General features: G+C 41.5%; 1 protein-coding gene across 1 annotated transcript; it reads right to left on the reverse strand.

The window, feature by feature from the left end:
* Positions 1-1506: 1506 nt before the first annotated feature.
* On the reverse strand, positions 1507-18939 carry tmem255a (transmembrane protein 255A). The gene is made up of 9 exons (XM_062999839.1): positions 18750-18939; positions 14606-14748; positions 10768-10830; positions 8367-8456; positions 8216-8281; positions 6842-6930; positions 5199-5361; positions 3239-3379; positions 1507-1956 (listed from the first exon to the last, which is right to left on the reverse strand). The coding sequence occupies exons 1-9, from the start codon at positions 18802-18804 to the stop codon at positions 1813-1815; spliced, it is 954 nt and encodes a 317-aa protein (XP_062855909.1). The 5' UTR covers positions 18805-18939; the 3' UTR covers positions 1507-1812.
* Positions 18940-22271: the final 3332 nt, after the last annotated feature.

Raw genomic sequence — 22271 nt, forward strand, 5'->3', positions numbered from 1 at the left:
GGAATTTCTGTGGGTGGGTGTAAATTTTTTATTGGATGGATAAAGGTTAAGACTATTGATAACTATTGTCATTTCGATGAAGGTATGACCATGTAAAAATAATATCGTACAGTTCAAAATGTGTTATAGGTTATTATGCATTAACTATTATTATAGGTGGGTCTATGATGTGATGTATAGAACAGTCAGCTCATGCATTTGATCACCAGAAAAGTTGTGATCACAGGAAAAATCGTAATCTAAAAAAAAACCAACGTTTTTTTATTTCTCTAGTTGTATCCAATTACCCTGATTGCGTTACGCTTCACCTATACCTATACAACCCTCCACTGCTGACTGAAGAGCTTCGCAACTGATACACGCCCCCTCCGACATGTGTGCAGTAGCCGAATGCATCTTTTTACCAGCACGAGGCGAGTTCATATGTGGATCAGCCTTGGGCATGGAGAGACACACCCTGATCAATGCATTATTCCTTGACTCTATGCAGGTGCCATCAATCAGACAGCAGAGGTCGTAATTGCATCAGTTATGAGGTCCCTATCCTGCTCATGTAGCCGCCCAGCCCAGCCGGATGGCCGCTAGCATTCATAACAGAGACGGCAGTTACTCAGTCATGGACAATTTTTGTATCCTTAATTCACCTCACCTGCATGTCTTTGGACTGTGGGAGGAAACCGGAACTCCCAGAGGAAACCAACACAGACACGAGAAGAACATGCAAGGACCCGGACCACCCCACCTGGGGATCCAACCCAGAACCGTCTTGCTGTGAGGCGATAGTGCTACCCAGTCATGCCAACAATCCTATAACCCAATGATTTCTGAAACCAATATGGATGCAACACTGTACTAAACAGCTAGAAAGAGAAATTCTGTGCTGATGGCATATTTTGGCTTGTCCAAATATAAACAGAACAACAATTATTAGAACGTATTTTTTCCATTGCTTAGGGGTCCAGGTTTTCTGTTCTCATTCATTTTAGCTTTCCAAAGGCGTCAACATACTGTTTCTGTTGATAATGGCTCATGAAAGTGCGCTAACAATCTTGTAAAGTGGCAACAGTAAGTGATAAAATGCAATCAGTCTTTTTTTCCTGAGCCACGTTTGACCTACACAGCCAAAAAGTTTAAATCTATAAGCCAACTGCACGTAATATAGCCGGAGCACATACAAAGTAGATGCAAGCCGTCTCCCAAATCACATACCGTATTAATAGTATACCTAATTGGTGCATTGTGGATGGTATAGTTCTACAATATGTAGCACACGTGTGTGTTTGTATTACTTTGTCCACCGTAACCTCTATGTATTGTATGTATTATAAAAGTGGACTCCATACAGGTATCCCTAGCTGCCCAAATGAACAGGAAACTAACTAATTAACTCCCTTAATGCTTGTGTATTTATATTCCAGAATGACAAGATGCAAATCAACCCAACCCTCGGCAGAGTCACCGCTTCCAAAAAGCCCACATAGACGTTTTACACAGAGAAGACTCACGACAGGTGCACAAAGACACTTTTAAGGCAAATCTGTGAATAGTCTTCATGTTCATCATGACAGAGTGCAGAAATCATCTATTCTGAAGGTCTGCGCAAATCCAACATGGTAAATTCCACTTTGTATGGAAGACCATCCTGGTTCAATCCAACATCTGTGATCTGCTTCCATGCAGCAGATATCAAACAGCAATACCCGTGCAGTTAGCCTTCAGGGCAATCGTAGCTCATACCAACCGTATACCAATTATTCAAGGTATATACGACCGTTTTCCTTGCAGACCTCTCGCTGTCCTTCACACGGTCTGTTAAGGGCTGTATGGTGGAGGCTTCTCATCAGGTGGGTAATACGGAGGAGAGTATTGTGGAGGAATCATGGTGGGCCACATGTGACTGGCTCCAGACTGCGAGTCATCAGAAATCCCAGAGGAGTCAGGGAACATAATGGGGCCCTGAAAAGACAAGGATTATTAGTACAGTTTAATGAATTTATAGTGCATCAATAAGGTATTATAACCCATCTTATCTATGTATGATTTTATACAAATTTGGCACAAGCTACAACTTATTGTTTGCTTAATCAGGTTTTGTTTTTTAAACTAAACTAAACTAAACCTGCAGCCAGCAAGCACTTCATTTTAATACAGTGGTCCCCAACCACCGGGACACTGGCCATTTATTACCAATACATACTCCGATCAGCCATAACATTAAAACCACCTCCTTGTTTCTACACACATTGTCCATGTTATCAGCTCCACTTACCATATAGAAGCACTTTGACTGGAGTCCATCTGTTTCTCTGCATGCTTTGTTATCCCCCTTTCATGCTGTTCTGCAATGATCAGGACCCCCACGGGACCACTACAGAGCAGGTATTATTTGGGTGGTGGATCATTCTCAGCACTGCAGTGACCCTGACACGGTGGTGGTGTGTTAGTGTGTGTTGTGCTGGTATGAATGGATCAGACACAGCAATGCTGCTGGAGTTTTTAAACACCTCACTGTCACTGCTGGACTGAGAATAGTCCACCAACCAAAAAAATATCCAGCCAACAGCACCCCAAGGGCAGCGTCCTGTGACCACTGATGAAGGTCTAGAAGATGACCAACTCAAACAGCAGCAATAGATGAGTGATCGTCTCTGATTTTACATCTACATCTACAAGGTGGACCAACCAGGTAGGAGTGTCTAATAGAGTGGACAGTGAGTGGACACGGTATTTAAAAACTCCAGCAGCGCTGCTGTGTCTGATCCACTCATACCAGCACAACACACACTAACACACCACCACCATGTCAGTGTCACTGCAGTGCTGAGAATGATCCACCACCTAAATGATACCTGCTCTGTGGGGGTCCTGACTATTGAAGAACAGGGTAAAAGCAGGTTAAAACAGTATGTACAGAAATAGATGGACCACACTCAGTAATTGTAGAACTACAAAGTGCTTCTATATGGTAAGTGGAGCTGATAAAATGGACAGTGAATGTAGAAACAAGGAGGTGGTTTTAATGTTATGGAACCATGGAACACATCCTCATGGGACCACTGTATTCTTCTCTATCTATTTAGTTGTTTAAACATGTTTATGTCAGATTACATTTTTTATAATAAGTACAAACCCATATGACATTATGCATGTAAACATAGTGAGGACTTATATGCTAGAAGTGTATTAAATTATAAATTAATTATAAATTAAATCGTGTGAAATAAAAAAAAAAGATTACCTGCAGGTCGTAGGCTGTATAAGGTGGAAGGCAGGGGGCAGTGTTGTAGAAAGAGTTGGAGGCAGTTGGAAGAGCAGTCTCAGGGGGCATTGGGTTGAGCTGAGGGTCTGGCTCACATATCTCAGGGGAGGCAGTTGGCACCTTAAAAAAATAGATATGTTAAATAAGAATTCAATGTTTGCTTTGAAACTTAATTTGTATCGAGCGTTTTATCCTGGTCATGGTCGGGTCAGGTTTCACAGGAAACACTGGGCGCAAGGCAGGAATACCCTGTACTGGGTGATAATCTGTCACAGGGCTTTAATCACCAACTGAGACATAGCCAATCGGTTCTGTGTATACGCCTGGCAGGTTAGCAGTGTTGCTTTTGAGAAATGCTCGGTACAGCTCGGTTTAACTAAAACTGTTGCTATTTGTCTATTGTTGAACACAATTTTTAGCTTGTTAACATTGGTGTTGTATTGGTGACAAAGGTTTTCTGGCAGTGGTGGGGCTTGAACCAGCAACCTTGGGACTACTAGTCCAGTATCTTTTTTTTGTTTTGCATTTTCTCCCCTTTTTCTCCCCCTTTAGCGCGTCCAATTATCCACTTTGCATCGTGCTTCCTCTCTGTCTGTACCGATCCTTGCCCTGACCGAGAAGATCGAAGCTAACCCATATCCCCTCCGAAACATGGACAGCAGCCACCTGCATTTTTTCACCTACACATTGATGAGTGTTGCGCCACCTAGCGTTGCATGCAGAGAGACACACCCTAGGAGCACTCCTTCTTCATCTCTTGTGCAGGCACCTCTAATCAGCCGGCAGAGGTCGTAACTGCACCATTCCGACAGAGAGAAACCCACTTCCGGCCCCTTGTCCCGCCCCCCAACTGAATAACCGGCCAATCGTTGTTCATGTAGCCACTCAGCCTCGAGCCGGTAAGGCAGAGCTGGATTCGATACCATGTATCCGGAATCCAGTTCTGGTTGCAGCGTGTGTTTTTACCGCTGCACCTAGACCAGTATCATAACCATTAGTCTACAACTGCCCTTTCAAATGTTCATTTGATAGTGGACTCAGGAGTATAGATTGTGCCTCTAGCATTCAAAGCCAATTAATTGTTTACATTTACATCTTCACCATTTAGCAGACGCCTTTATCCAAAGCGACTTACAATTTAGAGTATACATTGCAAGCAATTGAGGGTTGGTCCTTGCTCAAGGGCCCAACAGTGGCAAGCTGGCAGATGCGGGGCTTGAACCAGCGACCTTCTGATTACTAGTCCTGTACCTTAACCCCTGAGCTACCACTGTTAATATTTATTAATTTATATCATTTATTGTCTGTTTTTACCACCGCTGTATCCTATTCCAGGTCACGGTGCGTACAATCCATCAGGAGAAAGGTAGGCTACACAGGTTGCCAGTCCGCTGACAGGTTGCCAGTCCATCTCCGGGCAAACACACACGCACACATTCACACCTAGGGCAATTGTAGTAGCTCTAATTAACCTGACTGTATGTCTTTGGACTGAGACGAAACCAGAGCATCCTGAGGAATCCAACGGGGAGAACATGCACACTCTAAACAGAAAGTACCCAGACTGCTCCACCTGGGAATCAAACCCAGGACCTTCTTGCTGTGAGGCGACAGTGCTACCCACCGAGCCACTGTGCAGCCCTATTGAATAACGGATAGAATATAATAGAACAGAATGCCTTTATTTGTCATATATACATACACAGGTGTACAGTACAACGAAATTATTTCTGCACATATCCCCGCTTGTTTGGAAGCTGGGGTCAGAGCGCAGGGTCATCCATTATAAGGTGCCCCTGGAGCAGAGAGGGTTAAGGGCCTTGCTCAAGGGCCTAACAGTGGCTGCATGGGCTTTCAGTTGATAGCCCAAAACCCTACCCACTAGGCTACCACTATCCTCAGGCTACCTGAATAGACAGTTGCAGTATTCAGATCCTACCATATCCTTGAAGCCTCCAAGCACAGCTGCTGTGATGATTCCCAGAAAGAGGGCGATGATGTTGAGAGCGGTGCCAGTCCACAGCAGGTGGTAGAGATGCACAACATCTTGACAGCTCCGCACTTCTGTGTACTCGTGGTAGCCTCCTCTTTGGTCAACATGGCTGCCCAAGGGAACAGAGAAAAGCATTTTGGCAAAATACTAACAAAATGAGTATGGACACCACATATAAACCAGTACTACACAAAAACACATTCATGCAAGATGAACAATGACGTGCCAGTGAACGTCAGACTTAAGAAGAGCATGACATGAATAAAACATACAACCGTTTGATTTGCTTTACCAATATGTAATGATTTGCTTTTAAACCCACAAATGAGAAACAAAAGAAATGACATTGTGCTTCTATAGTGGAATGAGGCCTGGTTTTCACTTTAGGAAGAAGTGCCAGAGGGAGGGAAAAAAGGCTTTGCTCATTCCAGTACTACCATGTTTCCAATGGATTAAAAGGTCACAGTCACACCGAGTACTTCAACCACAACAAATTACACTAATCAGCCATAACATTACCCTCACTGTCCATTTTATCAGCTCCACTTACCATACAGAAGCACTTTGTAGTTCTACAATTACTGACTGTAGTCCATCTGTTTCTCTACATACTTTTTAGTCTGCTCAGGACCACTACAGAGCAGGTATTATTTGTGTGGTGGATCATTCTCAGCACTGCAGTGACACTGACATGGTGGTGGTGTGTTAGTGTGTGTTGTGCTGGTATGAGTGGATCAGACACAGCGGCGCTCCTGGAGTTTTTAAATACCGTGTCCACTCACTGTCCACCCTATTAGACACTCCTACCTGGTTAGTCCACCTTGTAGATGTAAAGTCAGACACGATCGCTCATCTATTGTTGCTGTTCGAGTTGGTCATCTTCTAGACCTTCATCAGTGGTCACAGGACGCTGCCCACGGGGCGCTGTTGTCTGGATATTTTTGGTTGGTGGACTATTATCAGTCCAGCAGTGAGAGTGAGGTGTTTAAAAAGTCCATCAGCATTGCTGTGTCTGATCCACTCATTCCAGCACAACACACAATGCAGTGCTGAGAATGATCCACCACCTAAATAATACCTGCTCTGTAGTGGTCCTGGGAGTGGTCCTTGGGAGTCCAAGAACAGCATGAAGGGGGGCTAACAAAGCATGCAGAGAAACAGATGGACTACAGTCAGTCAGTAATTGTAGAACAGCAAAGTGCCTCTACGTGGTAAGTGGAGCTTATAAAATGAACAGTGAGTGTAGAAACCAGGAGGTGGTTTTAATGTTATGGCTGATCGGTGTATGGCTTGTCAATGTTGTGGAGGGGCTACAAAAATAGGAAAAACCTACTTCCAAACCACGGATGATTTCCTAAATTTTTTCAAAACATCTTTACTCTGAAGTCCCAAAAGAGGATGTTCTCTGAAACATAAGTAAACACAAGCGTTCTATTCCAATAGAGCTAGAGGAAATAAGAGCACGCTCAGTGAAAGCAAATAGAAACAGTAACTGAACCAAGATTAAAACAAAGATAGTAGAATTTCACCACAGAGCGAGCGGCCTTGTCAAACACAGGGTGGAATCAGAGTCAGGGTTATATACGTACTTGCCACAGGTATAGAGTTCACAGCAGTAGCAGGTTTTACTCTTCACACGCAGGTTACATGGCACACGAGATGACGTAGGGCAGTTTACCTGAAAAAAAAAAAAATTTTACACACTTTGGTTACGTTCATGACAGGACTGGTTATTACTGGTTACACAAAATTCATCATGCTTTTATCCAAAGCGACTTACAGTACTGTGATAGTATCTTTGTCTAGGCAATTCAGGGTTAAGAGCCTTGCTCAAGGGCCCAACAGTGGCAACCTGGCTGTGGTGGGGCTTGAACCAGCAACCGTTCGATTACCAGTCCAGTACCTTAACCACTAGGCTACAACTGCCTTACAACAGCCTTTATTAATATAACATTATGACCACCTTTCTGATATTTTGTTGGTCGCCCTTTTGCTGCCAAAACAGCCCTGACACGTCGAGGCATGGGCTCCACTAGACCCCAGAAGGTGTGTTGTGGTATCTGGCACCAAGATGTCAGCAGCAGATCCTTTAACTTCTGTAAGTTATGAGGTAGGGCCTCCGTGAAACGGACTTGTTTGTCCAGCACATCCCACAGATGCTCGGCCTGGAGCTTTGTTGCCGCTTTCGGCGGTGGACAGGGGTCAGCATGGGCACCCTGACTGGTCTGCAGCTATGCAGCCCCATCTGCAACAAACTGCGATGCACGGTGTATTCTGACACCTTTCTATCAGAACCAGCATTAACTTCTTCAGCAATTTGAGCTACAGTAGCTCGTCTGTTGGATCGGACCACACGAGCCAGCCTTCGCTCCCCATGTGCATCAATGAGCCTTGGCGGCCCATGACCCTGTCGCTGGTTTACCACTGTTCCTTCCTTGGACCACTTTTGATAGATACTGACCACTGCAGACCGGGAACACCCCACAAGAGCTGCTGTTTTGGAGATGCTCTGACCCAGTCGTCATAAAATGTTCACTTGCTGCCTAATATATTCCACCCACTAACAGGTGCCATAATGAAGAGATAATCAGTGTTATTCACTTCACCTGTCAGTGGTCATGTTATGCCTGGTCAGTGTATATACAGGTGTACAGAACAACAAAATTCTTGCTTATTTTGGAAGCTGGGATCAGAGCGCAGGGTCAGCCGTTGTCCGGCGCCCCTGTAGCAAAGACGGTTAAGGGCCTTGCTCAAAGGCCCAACAGTGGCTGCATGACAGAGCTGGGCTTTAAACTCTCTACCGTACAATTGATAGCCCATAGCTCTACCCACTAGGCTATCACTGTCCCTCTGCAATAGTCTGACTGCAGTACATGCAGCAAATGACCCATTGTTTCAATAGCTTATATGTTCAGCCATGACAGGCCTACTTCGACTTTCGCGACATGTGGATGAAAACTTACCACCAAGTCAAAAGTATTTAAGCTGGAATGATATTCACACCGTCCAGCGTAAACAGGTCTGAGATCCTGTGGGACAGAACACCCATGAAAAATGCACATTATAGTATGAGAAGTGGCGGGTACTGTATTTTGGAGTACTACAAGAACTCACTATGTGTCTTGCGGCAAACACGCCGTCCACAATCGCACAGCAGAACGCAGCCACCACGCCAAAGCTGATGAAGACAATGGAGGCCACCAGCTGCAACCGAGATAGAAAAAAGAATAGAATAGACACACATATACACATATACAGATGTAAAGTACAACAATTTTTTTTCTTCGCATATCCCAGCTTGTTTGGAAGCTGGGGTCAGAGCGCAGGGTCAGCCATTGTCTGGCGCTCTTGGAGCAAAGAGGCATAAGGGCCTTGTTCAAGGGCCCAACAATGGATGCATGGTAGAGCTGGGATTCAAACTCTCTACCTTACAATTGATAGCCCATAGCTCTACCCACTAGGCTACCACTGTCCCTTAAACAGATGTGTCAACACAGCCAGATTCATAATTATTAAGCCCAATTAGACTCCCTATTCCTATCCAAAATCATACTGTAAACAAATATTAACATAAAAACTACATGAATTCTATTGGTTTTTGCACTCCCCCCCATGTTGCTCCCAATCTAGTCATATCCGATTACCCGATTACATTACACTTCCTCTCTACTGATGCTGACCTCCACTCCTGTCTTGAGTACAGCCGTGACTAACACACGCCCCCTCCGACATGTGTACAGTAGCCGACTGCATCTTTTCACCTGCACAAGGCGAGTTCATATGTGGATCAGCTTTGTGTACAGAGAGCCACACCCTGATTTCATTATCCCTTGTCCCTGTGCGGGCGGCATCAATCAGCCAACAAAGGTCGAAATTGCATCAGTTATGAAGAATCCTCTCTGGCACCCACCCTTGAACAACAAGCCAATCGTTGTTCGTGTAGGCACTCACGAGTGGCAGAGCTGAGATATGAAACGATTAGTTCGAGATGTCAGCTCTGGTGTGTTAGCGTGTTTTACCGCTGCGCCACCTGAGCGCCGGACTTTTGTAAGAAAAGGGCAGAGCAGAGCTGAGACTGCTAGTGCAGAAATCACACATCAGCACCAGGAAGATAAGCATAAGTTAATAACTTTAAAACAGAACTAGCAATAATACAGTGGAAATCAGATCCCTGGGCTTTATGCACCTTTTATAGTGTTGTGAATCTGATTTCAAATGATTATAATTGCCGGCAGGCTGGGCGCCTACATAAACAACGATTGGCTGTTGTTCATACACGGTGGCTGAGTCGAGGAATAATACATTGATCAGAGTGTGTCTCTATGTACACAAAGCTGATCCGCATATGAACTCGCCTCCTGCAGGTGAAAAAATGCGGTCGGCTACTGCACACCGTGTGTCAGTCTCACTCTCCTCAACCAGGGCGGGGATCGGCATTTCGGTAACTGGATACGCTAAAAAGTCGAGAGAAAAAAAAGGGGAGAAATGCATATCAAAAATATATATAAAAAATAATAATAATTGCCATTTGATCCATCAAGCTCACTTGATCACCAAAAACTCTTATTCACAAAACTGTTGAGACACTTTATCTTATTTTTCTGCCTAAAACTGCAATGGCAAGCCACATAGTTTTACTCATCCACACAATTATGCCCAAAATGATTAATCACAGAATTAAGACGTAGTGTAAATCTAATTACTGACGGACCCCATAGTGGTATGCATTAATCGGTGTATCTGTTAGCTTGCAGACATAGCTCAGCAAGTGAGAAAACACTTAGCAGAAAGCATGATGAGAGTGAATGAGTTTCCTTCACTTGTGCCCCCTACCTGGAGCTGTGCCCAGCTCCCGTTGAATGAGCTCTCCCCTCCCTGCTTTGACCGAGAGACAGGGAGGATTCGACTGGCGTCATCCCTCTCTGTCTGCAGTGTACGCAGCTCTGCTAAAGGAGGGACCTGAACACTCCCAGTGACATGCAACATTCTACAACTGACACAGCCACCGAGCTGGATTGAAAAGCACTTGTTTAAACAGTTACAGTCTGAATGTTTTAAAGATTTATTGCAAGCACTCTGTTCTATATAGCAGATCGGGTTCTCTAACAATCCTAATAAATTGCCAGCTTAATGTCTGTGCATTGTGTGGCGCCTAATGATTCGATTTAATGGATATTTTTTCATGGAAGTTTTTTTTTTTGCTGTCCTGTTTGCGTCGTACATTCCTGCCTGGACAGCCATCCTGCTCCTCTTTCACGGAGCTATTTCTGGGTCTATCCCACCAGAGTCCCTGAAACATATTCTTATGTTCAAACTGAATTATTACTGTCACCGTGTCAAATTATGAACACATCTTTTATAGTCGTGTCATTCCTGCTCGTAATAAGAATTCGGATTTGTTTTCAATAAATAATAAGCATTGCAGATTTTCTTTCCATGACAGCATAATTTATAGAGTACAGAGCAAAAACAGAGAAACTGATATGAAGAAGCAATGTAACAGAAAACCTCTTACCATCTGCCTCTTATTCTCTATTAAATGAGCCCCGATGATTCCCAGAAATGAACCGAAACCGAGCTAAAAATAAAACAGGATAGACGCAGTTACTGGTTTGATCATTTGCCTGAGTTAAACAAGTTCATTATCACCACAATCATGGACATTTTACATAATTTTTATTTATTGCTTTTTCACATGTTTTACCAGGATTAATAATCAGAAGTGTTATTGTTGTACAAGTACATGGGGAGGACAAAATAACGGAATAACAGATACGATATACAGTAGACCCTTGACTTACAAATTTAATTGGTTCCAAAGGGCTGTTCTTAAGTCAAAATGTTCATTAGTTAAACCTATTTTTCCCATAAGAAATAATGTAAATACAATTAACCTAACCTTACCCAATCTTTCTAATGTCTTAAATGGTCTTTTTTGTTATAAATACCAGTATATTTCCCCTTCAATCCTAAATTATAGAATAGACATTACTGTAATAAACAATAATAAACAACAATACACAGTAGTACTGTACATAAAAACACACATCACATTTCAGTACAGTACGTGTGCTGTACCATACATCATAATAAATTTCCTTCTTTTTTATATAAAATGTATCTACCAGAAACAACAATAACTCTCATATTTTTCTATTATTTCTTTCTTTATTTCAATAGTATTGTATTTTGTAGGTGTAATTGCACGAAAGAAAGAATACTTTACTGAGCCGAATTCCTTCTTCTCTCTCACTCACTGTCAGGAGTAATTATACAACAACAAATGTAATAGATTTGTTCATTTTCTCAACACTGCGCTCTCTCTGCACCTTCTTTGGGGACATTTTAATATAGAATTTTACAAAATATAAAGAAAACATCGGAAAAACACTGTCCGCTGTTCGAATGTTCGCTCACTGTAGAGAGAGAGACGCTATGAGTCAACTTGTTCATGACGTCACGTGTTTCGGTTCGTAATCCGAAATTTGTTCGTACGTTAAGTTAAAAAAGATCGCTCGTAACCCAAAATGTTCGTATGGTAAACCGTTCGTAACTCAAGTGTCTACTGTAATTAAACTTAACACAGAACAATGGCAGGTCACTCTTCTCTTCTTCAAATTGAGACCAAATCTATACCCGTGCGTTGTTACATCAGCGATAAAATCCACTTTTTTTGTAAAAGTTTTCCTTCATGTTTCCAGAATGTTTCCAGAATATATAAATCCATATTCAACGGATCATTTATTATCTCGGCTTTAGCGGTTAAAAGCTGAAACTGGTAACTTGGCTAAGCTGTCACTTATACCTCTACAACCAATAGAACCATGACTGATTCACTGAAACAACTGCGCTCTGATCCATGGAGTTGTTTACGCACAACACCATAATAAAATAGAGTGAGCAAAACGAATTAATCTTTATCATAGATAAGAGCACAGCTCCCGATTCGATTCCAATGAATAATTCGTTTGAAAGGAGTCGTTTTTGACTTGTTTTTATCGCTCATGTGTGAAAGAGAGCAGGCACACCGTTTTTCTGCTCTGTTTTAAACGTTTTCAAATGGTAACCTGTGTATCCTAGACATACTCGATATAACGATTATGGTCATTTTCAGTATTGTGTAAAAAGTTATATCAAATATCAAATATATATTTTTGTGATATACCACCCAGCACCAGGTCAAAGGTCTGCAAACACTATTGTTTGTTGGTTTGTTTAATTCTTAGCTTCTATGGCTATTATCATAGCTGGATAATAGATTCTTTAAACATCAAAGTAGGGGGTCGATGTGCTTTCTTTACTTGTGTGTATAGTGGTTTGAGTGTTTGTGTGACTATGAGGGTGTAGAGTTTAATAGTTTTTTTTAATAACTTATATGGGGTTTTAGTTTTCGAATTTGAGCAGTTTTGGGGGGGGGTACTGAGGTGAAGATTTTCTTGTAGTTATTTGTATGGTAGAATTTTATTCTGATGGGGTTCATCATTTGGCATTAATATAGGATGTGTTTGATAGAAGTTCTGGATCCACAGAGGGGGCAAGTGGGGGCCTGGTCTCCTTTTAGCAGGTATGGGTGAATTCGGTGTGTTCTATGCAGCATCTTGTGTAGATAATTTGTTCCCATCGTTTTTTGGGGTAGTGAGCTCTATTCGTTTTTATGGTAGGGTGGACCTCCTAGACATTGTTAGTGGAATTGGTGAATTTCCCATTCCTTTGCCAAGATTCTGTGGTGTGTGCTTTTATAATAGGTCTGAGATCTGATGGCGGGTAGGGGCATTGTTGGACCGGGGATGTTACGGCTTGCTTTGCTGTCAAGTCTGCCTGCATGAACACTATTGAAAATTCTCCCATTTTATGATTTATTACAAGAATTTATTACAAATCATTATACTAGCATAACAATTTGACTGATCAGAATTTCTTGGTGCACATTGGCCATTAAGATTCCTTTGAGTCTTATTCTTTACATTGAACCACAGGCTGAGATGACTATGAGTGTGTGAACTTGATCTACGCATCAGGAGCTCATGTAAAGTAATACATTTGCAGTGATAGTGTCTAAAAAAAGCACTATCCAGTCAAAATTACAGGCAAAATCAGGCAACACATAGAGGTAACACTCTCTGTGTAGAAATAAATTAAATCCCAAAGAAAGAAGTCTTACAGCAGTGTAAATCAATCAGTACAACAGAATCAAAAAAGATTTTTAAGTCCCAAATTAAGTGTGGCTACAACTGAAGTAAGAAGCTTAAATACACTTGTAAGTTACATGTAGGTTACATGGATTATAATGATTTTGCACTGTTCTTTTTGTGACTGATTTATTGGAACACATACAGTACACTAACACACTTCTGTGTATGCTACAACTCTGACCCAATCCTGACAACTGGAGATCAGTCACAGACTCGCTCTTCTTTGTTGAATTGCTTTAATTTAGCCACTTAGGATGGCTTTTGAGCACAAACTGCCTGTTTAAAGTCTCAATAGGCTTTAAGACTGGACTTTAATTAGGCCATTCCAAATCCTTTAATATTCTTTTGAACCATTTAGAGGTGGACTTGCTCTTGTGCTACAAATTTTCGGTCGCGATTGCTAACTGTGCCTCAAATTACTGACTTATGACAACATTCTCCAAAAACACACGCTGTTCACCAGAGCTGAGATCTCAAATACTTTTTAATGCCATCAGCAAAAAAGCTTTTGTTTGAGCGTGTCATCACATGAAAATCGTCTTCCCTTAAAGCTTCTTTGAGCATCCAAAAAGATGGAACTCAGATGGTGCTAAATGTGGACTATAAGCTCTCTCTCAGTCTCTCAATCACTGCCAATTACTACTCGTCCCTCCCTTTTTTTTCCAACCAAAATATAAAAGAACGGAAACTTTTTGAAGATCCCTCGTATTATAATGTTGTTTATGACTATTTTATTACTCATTACTTAGAGAAAAAAACAAATACATCATACATCCTATTATTTTACAATACCTTTTTGAATGAATAATGTGCTTAAATAAAATTGATTGTAGGCATTTTGCAATTGAAACTGTTGCATATGATATCTTGGAAGGATTTTCTCTCTAAAACTCCCCAAATACTATGAATCTTATAATATTATAATAAAAACACAATATAAGTAATATATGAATACTGATTAGATAACAGCAAGTTAGCTTTAGCTAAAAAAAATCTCTCTCTCTTTTTTACAGTCGTGAAACATGAAACGTTTTATCCTGTCCAGACCGAATAATAAACAGCCCAGCTCTCAAAATCACAAGTTTAATACTCAAGGTTTAAACCTTTCCTCCATAATTTTAATTTAAAAGCAACAACCAGGGATATATAATTATTACTCACGATGACTCCAGGATAGTAGCCTCCAACTGTGATGTTCTGTGTTTTTGTGGTAGCAGCCAAGCCAAAGACGAGGATGAGCATAGACACCACAAACAGCATCCCGGTCACTATGATGGACTTCCTCTTCCTCCTCTTAAAGGATCCTAAAAAATAATACAGTAGACCGTTGTTATACAAGCATGACATGTATCCAGGTTTTATACAGAAGAACCAAAACATTAGGACCACCTGCTGTAAAAACAGCTTTAAACCACCGAGGCATGAATTCTACGAGACCTGTGGTATACGGTATTAGGACTAACTTTTGTACCTTGGAGGTGTATCATCCTCTAGTGAATCCTGGTGCAGTCTAAAGTTACTACAGACATCCCTTCTATAGACATAGATCAGGAGAGGAAGAACTTAATGAGTCCCATATGGGGAAAGCATTCTGACAAGAGACAAATCAGAGTTTGAGATGCCTTCATTCATTATTAGTACTACAGGAGCTTATATAGACACATATATCTCTAGAATACCTTTAAGGTTTGGTTAGGGGAGAGGAGATAAAAAGGACATTAATAACAGTCATAACGGTCATAAATTCCAGCATCATAAGTATATGGACACTTAAAACACAGAGTAAACAATGCACACATGCTCATCGTTCACACGATCTTAAAGAAAACAGGATTCATCAAACCAGTAAACCATCTTCCCAGCTCCGATGCCTGGTTGACCAATTGTAGGTGCTTTTGACACCAGACAGAAGTTAGCATAGACACTTTGACTAACCTGTGACTACACAGCACAATACACAGAAGGCTTAAATCCAATACGTGTTGTGACACTTTCACCTCATCAGCAGTAATAAAATTAAGCCACAGTAGCTCTTGCATTGGTCCATACTAGACATCATAGCCTTCTGGCATCGTCTTCTGGCATTAATGAGTCTTGGCTGCCCAACAACCTGTCAGTGGTTAGTGGCTTGTCCCTTATCTGACCACTGTCAGTGGATACTCTACAAGGCTGCCCGCAAGCACTCCTTTGATGTTTCTGAGATATTTCATCTGGTCATAACGATTTGGCCTTTATCAAAGTCACTCAGGTCTTTATGCTGCCCATTTAACAGATGTACTATGAGTAACTACCATCCGTCCAGCATTTTATATATCCCTTACAAAGTAGGCATTACAATGCACATTTCTGGGGGAGCCAAATGTTTTGACTCATCTGTCAAGCCAGAGCAAAAAAGGTTGCTGGGACGGTTGGCACCGTTTGGAAGCTGGGGTCAGCCATCATACGGCGCCCCTGGAGCAGAGAGGGTTAACAGTGCTCAGGGGCCCAACAGTGGCTGCATGGCTGAACTGGGATTCGAACTCTCAACCTTTCAGTTGATAGCCCAAAGCTCTACCCACTAGGCTACTACTGTCCCTCCAACAGTGAGGGGAAAAAACCAAATGCCCCACAGCATTGTTATTATTATATTTTTGTCACAGCAAGTAGATGATTTGAAGAATCAGCAAAATAACCAAGCCAAGCAAAACATACTGGCTTTACCCCTTTGGTATTAATTATCTTAGTCATTGAAACTACAACTTTTTAATCAATGGATGGTTTACCTTCCTGGGCAGGATTACAGTGGTTTTAGAGACAATTCCAGGAACACTGATTGCAATGTGGAAATAAACCCTAAACAAATGCCCAACTCCCAACATCCACACGACCTGCTACATCATTATGCCACCTGAAAAATAAAAGTTTATATGTACTTCAGCTTATTTTTTACTATGAATTTATTTATTTCTAGGACAGAGCACTAATCCATCACAGCAAAACACATGCTCATCTGTTTACAAGCATTGTAATGACATGTATCCAGGTTTTATACAGAAGACCACCTGCTTAATATGCTGTAAAACAGCTCTAACCTACCAAGACATGAACTCTACAAGACTTCTGATGGAGTCCTATGGTATACTTTTGTATATCATCAGGTATATCATCCTACAGTGCATCTTGGTGCCATCTCTTTTGCGGGTAAACAATGCACACATGCTTATCCGTCAACATGATCTTGAAGAAAACAGAATGCCTGGTTGCCCATTTGTAGGTGCTTTTGACACCAGACAGAAGTTAGCAAAGGCACTTTGACTGACCTGTGACTACACAGCCCAATACACAGAAGGCTTAATTCCAATGCGTGTTGTGTGTGTCACCTCATCAGCAGTATATAATCAAATTAAGCCACAGTAGCTCTTCCATTGGTTTACACTAGACATTATAGCCTTCGCGTCTTCTGGCATTAATGTGTCTTGGCTGCCCAACAACCTGTCAGTGGTTTATATGTAATTCAGCTTATTTTTTACTAATTTTAATTTATTTATTTATTTAAGACAGAGCACCAATCCATCACAAGGAAACACATGCTTATCTGTTTACTAAATAACCAAACTGAAGCCTGAAGACCCATACAGAAGACAGGATGTTCTGGAGAAACACTATACATATGTCCATAAGTTGAATCAGTTCATCTGGATACAAGTTTGGTGTAGAGATACGTTTCGTCCCTCATCCAAGTGACTTCTTCAGCCATTATGACTTTACATATGGTGGCCAGAAGCTGGAATCAACTTGATGGCACATAATAATAATAATAAAGAAAATTATGTTTTGAGAAGAAGTGGGGGAAAACGGAGTACCCAGAGGAAACAAATGCAAACACAGTCTTGAACCCCTATCCCCAGAGTACCCAAAGAAAACAAATGCAAACACAGTCTTGAACCCCTATCCCCGGCTGCACAACTGTACCACTCTGTATTACTCATGTACCCTGTTTGGTCAAAGAGCAACTAAACTTTTGTGCACCTTCTATCAGTCTGTGGTGGCCAGTGCTCTTTTCTTTGGAGTGGTTTGCTGGGGTGAGAGTGCTAGAACAATGGACACAAACCGAATAAACAAACAGATCAAAAAGGCCAGCTCCATAGTGGGGTCTGAACAGGACTCAGTTCAGCAGACAGCAGAGTTAAGAATGCTCACAAAGCTTAACTCGATAATCAAAAACAATTCACACCCACTTCATACGCTGGAGGTGTTTCGACAGAGCACCTTCAGTCACAGACTGATTCCTCCTAAATGCAGGACTGAACGCTACAGAAAATCTTTTCTTATAACTGCTATCACTGTTTAACAATTCATAATAATCCAAATAAATCATTTATAATAAATACCTACTTCTGTATGCTATGCATGCACCATTAAACCAATGTTTACATACCTCAATAAATACTAATTTTTGTATGCTATGCATACACCATAAAATGTTTACATGTATATAGTACCATACTGTACATTTTTATTCTTATTGCTTGTTTTTATACTGTAAGTGAATGTTGTATGATGTGAGCTGCTGTAACAAAGAAATTTCCTGCAAAGGATCAATAAAGAATCTATCTATCTAAACTAAATCACCTTAAATCAAAAGGTAAACATTATGATGCATTAGTGTGCCAGCTTCTCATAATAACCTGGGGGGAACCAAACCAACCACATTCTCCCCTCTAAATTACTTTAGCGGGGCTCCATTGTTCCATTGTGCCGATAACTAAAAAGCTTTATCGATTTTGGAAGGCATTATGTTTACATTAGTATTAATAATAATACAGTAAATACAATGAACAAGTACATGTACTACATGTAAACAAACCATTCAACCATTCAGTAATTTAAAGCAGGACCATTCAAGCTACACACTGCTGGTGTTTATATCTAGAGATTGTTTTGAACTGGGGTTTTAAAACTCCCATCTTGCAAGATGACATCAAGGAACAATGTCCAAAAATGAAAAATGTAAATAAGATTTTGGTGCAGCACATACCGACCATAAACATAAACCTCTGCCACACCTATAATGTAATTTTCCCTCAACAGTCTGTCACATCAATATCAGCCCTATAATATAGATATTGTTACTGTAATGCGTGTGTGTAAAACCTGTGTGGTAAAACAAAAAGAAAACCATGCATGATTTAAAAACAAGGTCAAACAAACAAGGTATTACTAATTCAGATATGTAGTTTATGATAAATCCAGCAATCCAACCACAATAAGTATCTATTCACATTAAACCAGGCGCCCGGTTGAATGGCATTGACCTTGCACGTACCCATCGCATTGGACATGGGGATCCCAGAAGCTTGCGCATTCACTCCCTCTGGCATGTTATTTGTAAGGTTTCTAGCATGAGCCGGGATGCAGTTAGGTCTTAAGTCTAAACTGTAAGCACCTTTAAGAAAACGAGTAATTTTTCGCCCTGGCTGAACACTTGAGTCTCGGCTTGCTGTGGCATTCTCTGTCAGCTCTCTCGCTGCTCTCATTAGCTCCGAGCGCACCAAACTCACAGACCAACCGACCGTCCTCGTGTTTTGGTCCCGTACACATCTACTGCGCATGCGCTACTCGAGCTGAGCGCTGTTTTGTTTTGGCGCACCTCGGCGCAATGGCGGTCCCGCGTGTCCTAAACGTTGTGCTACTCCTTATTGCCTGCTCCACACACACACACTGTTTACCGTGTTATGTCAATTCTCTACCGTGGTAATTGTAAGATTTAGTGAGTTAACTGGATATTCTTAAAGCCTTTCAGATGACCAATGGTTACACTCCCTAAAATATGCTTTAATATTGTATGTAGTTTGTTGTTGTTTTGGCCATTACCAAATGTGTCTAAAGCAGGATTGCTCACACTTTCGTGGCATGAGATCTACTGTTTTCAGACGACATGTCTGTAACCTAGTGGTTAAGGTACTGGACTAGTAATCAGAAGGTTGCTGGTCCAATTCCCACCACTGCTAGGTTGCCACTGTTGGGCCCCTGAGCAAGACCCTTAACCCTCAATAGACTGTGTACTGTTACAACTGTAAATCGCTTTGGATAAAAGCGTCTGCTAAATGACGTAAATGTAAATGATCTACTTTTTAGTTTGTTTGGCCTCATCATTTTACAAAAAAGCTTTGTAGCTTTGTAGCTCATTCAAAATGCAGCTGCTCGCCTGGTTTTTAACCAACCTAAGCACTGCCACGTCACCCCACTGCTGCGTTCTCTTCACTGGATTCCTGTAGCAGCACGCATTCAGTTTAAAACACTGATGCTCGCCTACAAAGCCAAAAAAATGGACCAACCCCAAGCTACCTTTGTGGTCTTAGACTGTACTACATATCTGTTATTATTTAACACTTACAACAGCTTAGTATATCATGTACTACATATCTCATTTATTTTATTTTATTCTATTTATTCAATTACATAATGTGTACAACATTACTTGTGTACTTTAATTCTTTGTACTTTAATACTTTTTGCTTTAATGTACAGGGGTTGGACAAAATAACTGAAACACCTGGTTTTAGACCACAATAATTTATTAGTATGGTTTAGGGCCTCCTTTTGCGGCCAATACAGCGTCAATTCGTCTTGGAAATGACATATACAAGTCCTACACAGTGGTCAGAGGGATTTTAAGCCATTCTTCTTGCAGGATAGTGGCCAGGTCACTACATGATGCTGGTGGAGGAAAACGTTTCCTGACTCGCTTCTCCAAAACACCCCAAAGTGGCTCAATAATATTTAGATCTGGTGACTGTGCAGGCCATGGGAGATGTTCAACTTCACTTTCATGTTCATCAAACCAATCTTTCACCAGTCTTGCTGTGTGTATTGGTGCATTGTCATCCTGATACACGGCACCGCCATTGGATGCACATGGTCCTCCAGAATGGTTCGGTAGTCCTTGGCAGTGACGCGCCCATCTAGCACAAGTATTGGGCCAAGGGAATGCCATGATATGGCAGCCCAAACCATCACTGATCCACCCCCATGCTTCACTCTGGGCATGCAACAGTCTGGGTGGTACGCTTCTTTGGGACTTCTCCACACCGTAACTCTCCCGGATGTGGGGAAAACAGTAAAGGTGGACTCATCAGAGAACAATACATGTTTCACATTGTCCACAGCCCAAGATTTGCGCTCCTTGCACCATTGAAACCGACGTTTGGCATTGGCACGAGTGACCAAAGGTTTGGCTATAGCAGCCCGGCCGTGTATATTGACCCTGTGGAGCTCCCGACGGACAGTTCTGGTGGAAACAGGAGAGTTGAGGTGCACATTTAATTCTGCCGTGATTTGGGCAGCCGTGGTTTTATGTTTTTTGGATACAATCCGGGTTAGCACCCGAACATCCCTTTCAGACAGCTTCCTCTTGCGTCCACAGTTAATCCTGTTGGATGTGGTTTGTCCTTCTTGGTGGTATGCTGACATTACCCTGGATACCGTGGCTCTTGATACATCACAAAGACTTGCTGTCTTGGTCACAGATGCGCCAGCAAGACGTGCACCAACAATTTGTCCTCTTTTGAACTCTGGTATGTCACCCATAATGTTGTGTGCATTGCAATATTTTGAGCAAAACTGTGCTCTTACCCTGCTAATTGAACCTTCACACTCTGCTCTTACTGGTGCAATGTGCAATTAATGAAGATTGGCCACCAGACTGGTCCAATTTAGCCATGAAACCTCCCACACTAAAATGACAGGTGTTTCAGTTATTTTGTCCAACCCCTGTACCTGGAGCTGCTGTAATAACTGACTTTCCCTATGGGATTAATAAAGTTATCTATCTATCTATCTATCTATCTATCTATCTATCTATCTATCTATCTATCTATCTATCTATCTATCTATCTATCTATCCATCTATCCATCCATCCATCCATCCATCCATCCATCCATACATCCATACATCCATACATCCATCTAATCAAACCCCACTCTGTACCACGCAACCTCCGAGCCACTAGTCTCGCTCAACTTGATCCTCCACCCAGGACTAGAGGAAGACAATCATCAAGGCTCTTCTCTGTACTGGCACCCAAGTGGTGGAACGAACTTCCTCTGTCTGTCCGAACTTCTGAGTCTATTGCTGTCTTTAAAAAACGATTAAAAACTCACCTTTTCACTAAGCACTTAAGCTGACTTGTACTTACTTAGTAACACTCTTTCATTTCTTTCCAAAAAAAAAAACTTTGGTTCTATCAAGGTTTTAGCAGATTTGTGTTCTTGGACTTTTGTTTACTTAACTAGAGTAATGAAATGTTATGCTATGGAAGCATTTCTGTAAGTTCTTTGGATAAGAGCGTCTGCTAAATGCCGAAAATGTAAATGTAAATGCACTTCAGTTGCCTATATTGATATTTAGCATTACAGGGCAAGCAACTGAAAAATCACACTAACCATCTGATGATTCTTATGATTTGCACTGAATACCAATTCTCAAGCAGGCTTCCAAGTGATCATCAGTAAGGATGGTCCGATATGGCCCGATTATTTTCATGTGGGAAAAGGCTGATGCACACAAGTAGGTTGATCCAAAAAATGCTGTGAAATATGAGGCACATATCCTTACGTTTGGATATTTTTCCTCAGCCAGCAAGTTCCAAAACTGTCCCTTGTCTTCATATGAATGTCAGATTGTAGGGTCAAAATTGTATGTAACGAGATCTGACTGTTCTCCGTATTTGCAGTAGTCGTGCCCGAATCGATCAGTTTTTGATTTCTTTGTACTTGGTTGCGCACTCATCTTCACAAACAGTGTAAAAATGGTGCAAACTGGCTACTGATGAATGAAAACTGTCTA

The sequence above is a fragment of the Trichomycterus rosablanca genome, chromosome 8, assembly GCF_030014385.1.
Source record: "Trichomycterus rosablanca isolate fTriRos1 chromosome 8, fTriRos1.hap1, whole genome shotgun sequence".
NCBI lineage: Eukaryota > Metazoa > Chordata > Actinopteri > Siluriformes > Trichomycteridae > Trichomycterus > Trichomycterus rosablanca.

Coding starts and splice junctions, on each gene's coding strand:
- tmem255a (XM_062999839.1), bottom strand. CDS start 18,804: ATGCCAGAGGGAGTGAATGCGCAAGCTTCTGGGATCCCCATGTCCAAT. Junction 10,831..14,605: donor GCTACTATCCTGGAGTCATC/GTGAGTAATAAT, acceptor TTTTATTTTTAG/CTCGGTTTCGGTTCATTTCT. Junction 6,931..8,215: donor TAAATACTTTTGACTTGGTG/GTAAGTTTTCAT, acceptor TTTTTTTTTCAG/GTAAACTGCCCTACGTCATC.